A 10317-nucleotide genomic window follows, 5' to 3' on the forward strand; every position below is an offset into this window, starting at 1 on the left:
GCATTCTCTGAAAAGAAACACTTCCCCTCCCTTCTGAAATGATTTCTTTTTTCATGGCTCCATCACTTCTCCTGCTGCCTGCTCCTTCTGTCCATTTGCTGTGATTTGCAGAGCAGAGAGAACAGATTTCCAAAGAAGCTCCTTAGCATTTAAATCTAGAACTTTGTTAAAAGGGAGGGGAGGGGAAGGTATGTGGAGTGTGTGCTTTTGTGCATTTTTTTGCAGTGATTTCCCTTGTTCTTAGCAGAGAGGAAATTCTGTTGTTTAAAACCTACTTTGATCCTTGTGCATCCACTCAACTCTGTGGAGTGTATCTAAGTAGCTTCCTAATTGTCACATTGCTGAGGCAGAGAGCTGGCCACTTGAGAAAGGAACAGTTAATTTCCAGGATCAATCTCAAAGAGGGGGAAATAGTGCATGGGGGAGTGCAACTGAAAATTTGCTGCCTCTTCCACTGAATTAACCCTTCAATTAAGTGGCAGAAAAGTGGAGGGACGGAGGGAAGTGCTTGAAAAGTCCTTGAAAAGCAATGGCTCTAAAAGTTTGTGAGAAGCTCTTGGCTTTTCCACAGCCGAATCTGAAAGGCAGATTGCAAATGCAAATATCTGGAAAACAAGCCGTGCTTGATAGAGCCGAAGGAAAGGAACTATTTAAGGAGACATTTAAAAGTTTTGGTGAAGGGGTGAGGGATGTTGCAATCTCATGTTAAGTCTCTCTGATGATGTTGATACCTAGGAGACTAGAACCATTGCAAACTGATCACTCTAGGTGCATCTACAAGTGCAATTAATGCAACTAAAAATACTTCAGCTCAATTTGAGCTGGAGTAAACTAATCCTGATGTCGGCATCTACACATGCATTTAAGTGCAGTAATTTATTGCACTGCCAGATACCACTTGTATCTGATGGGACTATCCAGCAGCACAGTAAATTAGTCTATTGCACCCTAATTGCTGTGCACATGTAGATGGTGATGCTTTATTGCACAGAAAATTAGCCTGTTGTGCTGTAAAGCATCTCGTGTAGATGTGCCCTCTGTGTGGTTTTATGAATTGCCATAGACTGCCATGGATGGCATCAGTCTATCAGATCCTCTTGATTTTTTGCTTGCTGGACCAGTGTGCAAGTTAAACAGGTGAGATGCCATGTTCCAAAGAACCCCAAACTGATCCATAGATCACTGGTTGTTCATAAGGCATGGACAGTGGTCTGTGGATCACCCCCTTCCCATTATAATTAAAAGTTTGGTAAGGGCACATTATGGTCAATAAGAACCATCGGGGATCAGTGGTCTGTTGGTCCCAAACTTTGGGAAGCAATGTCCTATGGTGAAAAAGTTGGCAGAAGGGGTTTGGACTGGGAGCCAACAAACATGTGAGGGATTCCAGTTTTATGACCCTGCTTGCGAAAGTAGGAATCTCATTTGGCTGCAATATTCTGGCCTCCTCTGAATTTGAGAAAATTGAGATTAGGGAGTATCATAAAAAACAGGGAATAGCAAGAGTTGAGATGGAAGTGTTAGGACAGGGACTAGGATTTCATGGAAGATGGAGTCAAGCAAAGGATTTCAGCAGTGCCCTGGAGTTAACACTGGGCTGACCTGTCTCCTGGAATAGTGTTGTAGCAGTGAGGACTGGGGACGTGGGCTAAAGTAACAGAAACAGTTTTAGGCAGATGACCCCCAGACCATGGCAAATCTCCCTCTCAGAACTCCATGTTTGTAACATCACCGCTGGATGGAATGAGGGGTGGGGAATGATAGATGGGGGCAATGTTAAGGAATGGTTGTCATTTGAGAAGTGTGAAATATTTGAAGTTTCCTCCTTTCTCTTGAAGGTTGTTTGATCTGGATCCTGACCTCCTGTCCCTCTTCCAGTACAACTGTAGACAGTTTTCCAGCCCACAAGAATGCCTCTCTTCCCCTGAGTTCCTGGATCATATAAGGAAGGTAAGGGATGAAAAATACTGGGGGTGCAGCATAGCAGAAGTTCCATGAAAGGAAGAGACCGGCATTGTAAATGCTGCCAGAGGGAGCTTGTTCCTCTAATGCCCGGTGTTTCATAACATAGGGACAGTTCACCCTCTGAAATACCAATCCAGAGGGTTAGTGAAGCTACATCAGGGTCAAACTGCTTTGCATACACAAGTGAGGAGTGATCGTGCTGTGCAAATACAAAATAACTGACATGCTCTAACTGAGGTAGATTGGCCTTTGGGAAAATCAGAGGACTCTTTTCTTATTTGACTTCAGTACTACTTGGGTATTGCAGGACATGGCCACACTGGACACTGAAACCCTCTGCTTAGCTACACACAGAACCAGGAGAGCTCAAGCACCTGGATGTCAGTGATAGCTTGCTATAAAACTTAGATAGAGAGGTAGGCAGTAAGCAACAATCCTGCTATTCTCCATTCTCTTCTACTGGAGCAGGGGAGAACACACAGCTGTTCATGTGTAGCCTAGCTATTGTGACTTATAGTGAGGGACAGCACATTCCTCCTTCTCAACTTTGGAGGGTAGCAAAGGACAACAGTATCATCCTGAAGGATCCTGATGCCCTGGATAAATTTTGTGCAGTGTAGCAAAATCCCTTTGTTTAGTACTAAAACAGCCATCGAATCAGGGGAGCAGAGAAGTGACATTACAAACCTGCACAATGGCTTAGGACAGGAAGTAAAAATTTTGCATCCTGTAAAAACTGCATGGGAGTACCAAGAACGGAGGTCTAGACAGGACCAAGTAGGCCACTGAGTGTAGTCTTCTGTTATGGCGCATAGACATATCATGGAACCTTTCCATAAACTAACCAAACTCCCCCCAAATCCAGTTAGACTTCTAACCCTGCTATTCTAATTGGAAAGCTGTTCTAGCCCCTTACTTCCTTGATGGTTAGAAACCTTCTTCTAGTCTCCAGTCTAAATTAGAAGCCATGATGAGTATATACCAATTTGTTCTTGTGCCAACATTATCCTTGAGCTCCTAGGTATTAACCTGCTTGAGGTATCAGTAGAGAGTAATCATCCCCTCGTTCTGCTTTAATTTTGCTACATTAAACAAGCTGAGCTAGTTTAATTAGTGAATTAGGCTCTAGTGAATTAGGCTCTCCTATCCTCTGATCAGCCTAGCAGCCTTTCTCTGAACCTGTTTCAGTTTGAATTCATCTTTCTTGAGCATGGATAATCAGAACTCTGCACAGCTTTTCAAATGCAGCCTTGTCAGGGCCTTATACAATTGCTTTAATGTTTTGCTGTCTCCACTGGAAATCTCACTTGGTCCATCCTATAATTATGTCTTCCTTTCTCAAGGCTGCATCACATTGATGGCTCAGAGTCATCCTGCCACCAACCAGTGCACCAAGATTATTTTCCTCTTCAGTTATTTCCAACTGATGGCCTACCAGATTACAGCAAGATTTTATGTTATTAATTTCCAAATGCATGATCTTGCATTTTGTATTATAGAATGTCATCCTGGATTTTTTTTTTATCCAGTCCTCATGGTCATCCAGTTCTTCCTGCAGGCTACCCTAATCTTCCTCTGTATTGACAATGCTTCCTTACTTTGTATCGTGGTAGATGTCGTCAGGTCCTACTTTTTTGTGCCAATGTCATTAGAAATATTAAGCAAAATTGGTCTCAAGGCAGATCCCTGAGGAACTCCATTAGCAACTTCATAGATTCATAGATTGTAAGGCTGGAAGGGACCTCGGAAGATTTTTGGGTCCAGCCCCCTGCACCAAGCAGAAAGATAACTGGGAGTCTTCCTTGTCCAATAATCTCCCTTTCAACATGGCCTGTTGCTGGCTTTCTTAAGCCAGCTCCTTACCGACTTTACAATTCCTCTACGAATTCCCATCTTCTCTAGCTTGACTAATATAGTGTCACATGGTAAAGTATCAGGTGCTTTACTGAAATCCACACATGAGATCTACCATAGGTTTTTCTTCCTATGTAAAGGGAGTTAGAATGGAATGATCCAAGTGGCAATTTGATGATACTCAGTACTTGCCAAGAGAGCTGTAATGGTCCCAGATGGTCATGATCTCAATTTTCAGGTTGCATTTAATAAGTCATATTACAAGCATTAGAATGTTATTTACCATTCTTTTAGAGAGAAAAGTTCCCCCCTATTGATCACCATTGCCACTTGCTATAGCACCTATAGAGAAAGGTCTTTGGAAATGGGGTTGGGCCGTGAGCGTCTCAGCTGGCGACTAATGAAGTCAGTTCTATGTCCCTTGAGATCCGGTAGGACAACAGCATCATAAGATGCAAGGGTACCTGCCCTGATTCACCTTTGCAGGAAGGAGGAGGGAGTGATATAACTATGGAAAACACTGGAGTTTTTCTGGCAGAATACCAGTTTCCGGTGATGTTCCACCAGTGTAGCATAATAATGGCACAAGGCGGATGTGAAATGGTCTTCACTGTATAGTGAGCTGAGGGAAGACCTGTGGGCAAACTAGTAAGGGGAACACTGTTTGGATAAGTATTCCTCTTTGTGGTATAGCAAAAGGAGTGTTCTCTCCTAATCTCATTCAGTCTGGCTTTGTCTCTTCAGGTCATGCTGGTGATAGATGCAGCTGTGACTCAGTTGGAGAACTTACTGTGTCTGGAAGAATATCTCTGCAACCTGGGTAAGAAGCACCAAGCAGTTGGCGTGAAGATGGATTCTTTCTCGGTGAGGCATATTCTTTCTTCATGCTATTCCTACCACAGCATTCTTTCCCATTCACTCATGGTATTACCTTGATCTACCAGGAGTGGAGGTATATGGGCCTTCATAGTACCCACATGCCTGCATTCTAGGACCTTGGTACTTAATGTTGCTGGGCTTGCTCAGTGGCTAAAAAAAAAAAAAAAATAACCAAGCCAATCCCGGAATCTAAAGTAACCTACCATGTGAACCGCTGGCGGTCTCTGGGGGAATGTGTCACAATCCTCTAATTGGGCTGCTGTTTGGATGGACTTGGACTAACCCGAGTTATATTCCTTGCTTCCCTCAACACCCTAAAGTCCATGGGCAGAGTCTCCAGGTAGTATTTGAAAAGAGAACACAGTAAGGTCTTAGCCTGGCATAGGGGTACTGGCCCTTAACACCAAAGTATTCCAAGACAAATCATCCCTGTTCTAGCCTCACTGCTGTATCCAAGATGCATTCCTCATCTTAGACCCAAATATAGCCCCATCCTAACAATGAGTAGGATCAGAAACACTGCACCATGAAATGAGATTATGGGAAACATCCAGAAGGTTAAAGGAACACAGCCCACAGCTTTAGTTATCTGGCTGAGTGTGGTCTTCCTCTGCTTTTAGTTTTCCAAGCTGAGCTAGTATCATTCCTTAGGTAGACTGTTTTACTCTCTGGGGCTTCTTCCTAGGAGCCAAAATGAGGAAGGTTCTGTGGGGAGCCAGTGTGAGTTGGTGCCATATTAGATCAGCTATTTGCCAGGATTCAGCTGGGCTGCTGTGCCAGAAGTGGGGGTTTGGATGGGGGATGGAGTGCCATGTGATGGAGATTTCTCAGGGTTGGTGGGGTGGACTCTGACGCTTCTAAACTGAATAGTCAAAGTCTCATGCAATCAGATCTTTACCTGCTGCTGTACATAACATCAGAATGTGTCTCAGTTTGGCCTGTCTTGTGTTATGACAACAGTGAGGACAGGTGTATGGCAGTTGGGGGCTAAGGGCTCTATGCATTTCCTAGTCACCTCCCCTCCCTAATACATTCCTGTCCACATTCATAGCTAGCCTGTGCTCCCTCCATCATCCTTCAGAGGCTTGAAGGAAAGGCCTCTAAGATGGACCAACCAAGAGCAGACAGGACCTGGGCAAAAGCCACACACAGCCAGGACAGATTATTGGGACTATCAGCTCACAAGGATGGCGGCAGGGCAGCCTAGGGATAGCTTGAGCAGTTGTATAAGGGCAAGAGAAGTGGACAGGGCTTTGCTTTTTAAGGGCAGGGAGCAGCAGTGAGGCAGGGTACCTGTTAAGGTGGGGGACTTGAAGAAGCTGTGTGGTCTTCTTGGGGAGCACACCCCGAAGAACAAAGTTGTGAGCCCAGGCTCACAGTGAGTCTTGAGGCAGGTCCCAGATCAGGAAGGGACCTGAGACAGCTTATCAGGTCCCTTGTGCCACTGGAGAGACCCCTAAGGGAGATGGAGAATGAAATTCCTCAGGAGAGAAGACTGAGTTTGTCCTGAGACCCCTGCCCAGGAGCTCTGATGCTGGTGCCTTCCTGTTTGGTTTGCAGGCTGTGGGAGACTCCTTGCTGTACATGCTGGAGAAATGCCTTGGCACTGCCTTCAGTCCAGACATGCGAGAGGCTTGGACCAGGCTCTACGATGCTGTGGTGAAAGCCATGAGCTGTGGCTGGGAGGCACATGGGGAAGCAGAATAGATCCAGCAATCTGTTAGGATCTGCTCCCAGCCCATCAACAGTTCTGTAGACAGAGCACCTCCTCTTCCAGCTGTGCACATTCTGGGGCCTTCTCAGTAGTTCTCTCCATCTTGCTTCACCATTACCCACATCTCTGCCTCTGATGGTGACCAGTGCAGTCCCTTAAAGGCATATCAACAGCAAAGTGAAGGTAGAAGAGCAGCATGGGCACGTGTATCAGGGTAGTATCTAGGTAGTATGGGTAATGCCGCAGTGAAGACACAGTGGCATGGGCTTCATTGTGGACAAAGTACAAGCCCACTGGGGCCCTGGGAATGTACTGTCATCACTAGCCCATATGACCATGTTTTCACTGCTCTTGTTACCTGGGTCAGCTACAGTAAAGCTGATCTGAGCATGCCTGCATGAATTGCAATGGCCCTTTCAACCTGTGTGTAACAAGTGGGCATCCTGGGGCTGATCTGAGCATAGGCCTGCCTACTTGTTTCAGGGCAAACCACCCGCCTACCTCACCTGCCATGCCTTTGATACTAGTTGGAAGATAACAAGGCGGGAGGCTGCACATTTACTTGCCCTGATGCCAAGGGCCTATGTATACAGCTCTGACCTCCCCTGTACCATGTCCCATGCCTCACAGATGGCATCCATGGCTTAGCACCCAGCCTATAGCTTGTCCGGCCTAATACCTGCCCACTCAATCAATCGGGGCTTAGCATACATGGCCTAGCTCACAATCCTGTTTACTTGGGGCTCCCAGGCCCTCCCTTTTCCATGGGCTCCTAGCCTGGCTTGGGACCCTCTTGGTCCCCTCGCGCCCCCACACTGGGGCCTCAATCCCCTGCCTGACACTGGGCTCACAATCCCTTATCCCTTTGCCCCAGGAACTTCACATCTAGCTGCCTGTAGGCTCAGGGACCCAGCCCCCTGGAGCCTCACACCTGGCTCCTTAATGCCACTCAGGTCTTGCAGTGAGCCTGGAAGCTGTCTCAGGTCCCCCCCTGATTTGGGCCCTGCCTCAGGACTCACTGTGAGTCTGGGCTCCTGCTTTGTTCTTCAGGGTGTGCTCCCCTTGCCTTTTCCCTCGACAGGGTCACCCACAAGGCAGCGGGGGCTGAGGCTTTTTCTTGGCACCCTGTACTCGCTGTTCACTAGGGAGGCAACTGGTGTGGCAATTCCTGGAGACTGCCCTGACATTGGCAGTCCCATCACACCATCCTACCCCAGCAAGGTGTAGTTTTAGGTCATGCCCCAGCACCTGGAACCTCCACCTTCCCCATAGCTCCTTCCTTGTACCTCTAAGATGTCATGAGCAGCAGCTACAGCTGGGTGGTGTTTTCCCAGCTGCTAGCAGTAGACGGCTGGCCACACTGCTCAGGGCCTGTTCTTATAGAGAACACCTGGGCCCTGTTCCCAATCAGGTAATTGCACCTGATTGGGAGTGCAGCCACCTGCAAGCTGCTTGGCTGTTTGCTCATGCCCCTTTGAGTAACAGAGCACACCCTGTGCTCTGTTACATTGTGATATAGATATGCTATGAATTGCACAGCAATGAGTCCTTCCATCTTCCTGGGAGGTGGGGTAGAGGGACAAGCAAGGAAGAGCTGGGCTGAAGATATTTCAGTCAGCAGTAGTGGAATGAGCTTTTCCTGAACTGATTCTGTCTTTCCTTAAAGTTGCAAATCATCTTTTTTCTCTGCCCAAATATTTTCCAAGAGTCGTTGCAGAGTTCAAGTCAGGCTGCTCTTATCAGACCTGAGCTGTTGACTGGGTTCATTTAGCTATTGGATCGAACCTGAATGACAGGTGAAATGCAGCAGCTACTACTGCTTTTTAAAATGTCTTCTATTATTTATTTAATAGTAAATAAATAAATAAATAAAATAAAGATGTACTGGGACATGCAGTGCATGCACCTGTCCCCTGGGAGATCTGTCTCCTGGGGGCAGCTTCCAAAAATCATCTTGGTTCTTGGCCAGAGAGAACATAGCTGAGATTTCTCTGCAGTGATATCAGGATCTGGCATTCTTCCCGCTACAGGAGAATTTACATTTTGTTAGTGGTGTTACCCTGTTGGTGAAATGCTGCCACCTCTGGGTGGGAGGAGACTTGAATTTAAGTCTTTCCTGCCCAAGAGCAGAGGGGCTGGACCTGATGATCTCATGAGGTCCCTTCCAGCCCCTAACATCTATGAATCTATGAACAGTGTTCAGGACAGGAAATAAGAACACATTATCCAGCTGAAAAGACGGGGAGGGTGTTGGAGAAGCAGAATCTAGATGCTGCTCTTGGAATCTGACTCAAACACAACCAGTAAAAGTAGGACACTGGGATTCTCCTGGGAAGGCCCCGTCTGAAGACTGCCAAGGTGTGACTGGGTAATGTTTGCTTCATCACTGCTGGGAGCTGTTTCATTACTCTGTATGAAGATACCACTTCCATGGTCTGGCAGCAGCTGTATAGCAACAGGTGACTGGTTAGAGGGTCCTCAGTTGCATATTCAAGAGAGGCTAGTTTATGGGTGCAATACCAAAGTCTGGTATCAGGTTTGTGGGCACTTCTCTCCTTTCCCCCATCTGAAACAGGCATCAGTTCTCCTCATTAGTGCCCTGTCCCTAAGCAGGGCTGAGTGGCCATGATAGATCTTTGGCCATGCAACTTCAAGCCAGGTAAGGATGAGCTGAGGCTTGATACAGGAGAATAGCTGTGTCATGGGAGTGGAGAGTTAAGGAAACCTCCCTTCTGGTGCCCCACTGTGGAATTTTGGAAGAGGAACAGCATGTATCCAGTGATTTCTCTGCTGCTATACATGCCTGGGGTCAAAGACTTCTCTTCTGTGCAGGACAGAAGGGAGACTGGGTGTGATGGATGGTGGATCTGTGTGCACATACTTCTACACCAAATAAGCAGCTCCTCCTATAGCTTTCTTAGCTCTCTGATTTCCTCTTCTGTGTCATGTTTTGTGTAATTCCTAAGAGAAATAAACTAGCTGTGTTTGTGCCTCCTGGATCTGCCTGGACTGTTTAATATCGAGTGGTGTAACGACAAAGTTAGCATTTCAGTGCCACCTTTCAGCTGATCTCAAAATGCATTGTACAAGTGAATGGCATAAAGGTGTCTTGCAAGGAATTTGTTTTAAATGAGGCTCTGCCCTTTTTTTGGTTCTTTATGATGTTTAACCTTTCAGGCCTTGAAAAAAATAAAAGGGACTAGGGAGAGAATTTTTTGGCTTTTTTGGGAGGCTTTGATGCCTGTTGGGAAGTTTCTCATACCTTAAATGAATGGGTGGGCTGTTGAATCTTTAACAAAGGTGGCTTTTCTACTGGTGTCTCATTAACCCTTGTAGTTAATAGACCGTAATGGAATTAGTTTTAAGCAGTCAGACTAAAAATGCCTTTCCCTCTCCATTGTTCAGCTTCTTTTGTTCCCTGCCATACCGTCATTGTGCTAATTTTCTGGTTACTGTAAACCAAGGGTTTTCAACCTTTTTTTAACAAGTGTACTCCTTCTGCCTCAAAGTTGCAGCTCATGCGCCCCCTTATATTTTTTCTTGGTTTTAAGGGGGGGGGGGTGCAAATTGAGGCCCCTGTGGTGAGGGAGGGGCTAGGACGGGGGCAGGGGCAGTGGCAGGTGTTGCACAACTGGGGCGGACTGTGGCATGGAGCCATGAGAATGGTTCGTCTGGAAGGTGCGGGGGGGGGTGGGGGTGTAGCTCGTACCGCTGCGCATACCCTGGTGGAGTTCCCAGGGGCACATACCCCCATCTGTGTGTGAGACATGGGCAGCTGCTGCTGCATGCTGGACTCTGCACCCCACTGCCCCTAGAGCTGCACGATGCCACATGCCTGCTGCAGCTGGGTGGGCAGGACACACACACACACACAGCAGGTAAGTGTGTGTGGGGGGAAGAGGCTG

At 46.8% G+C, this 10317-nt stretch overlaps 1 protein-coding gene across 1 annotated transcript in view; it reads left to right on the plus strand.

Annotated features, from left to right (window-relative positions):
* NGB (neuroglobin) overlaps positions 1 to 8211 on the plus strand; it is an 11729-nt gene extending 3518 nt beyond the window's left edge. The window contains exons 2-4 of the mRNA XM_006035957.2: positions 1839 to 1950; positions 4564 to 4683; positions 6259 to 8211. Coding sequence (XP_006036019.1) covers positions 1839 to 1950; positions 4564 to 4683; positions 6259 to 6405 — 379 coding nt within the window. The 3' untranslated portion in view covers positions 6406 to 8211. The remainder of the gene's footprint in view (positions 1 to 1838; positions 1951 to 4563; positions 4684 to 6258) is intronic.
* The last annotated feature ends 2106 nt before the right edge of the window (positions 8212 to 10317 follow it).

The sequence above is a fragment of the Alligator sinensis genome, unplaced genomic scaffold (genome assembly GCF_000455745.1).
Source record: "Alligator sinensis unplaced genomic scaffold, ASM45574v1 scaffold1185_1, whole genome shotgun sequence".
Classification (NCBI taxonomy): domain Eukaryota; kingdom Metazoa; phylum Chordata; order Crocodylia; family Alligatoridae; genus Alligator; species Alligator sinensis.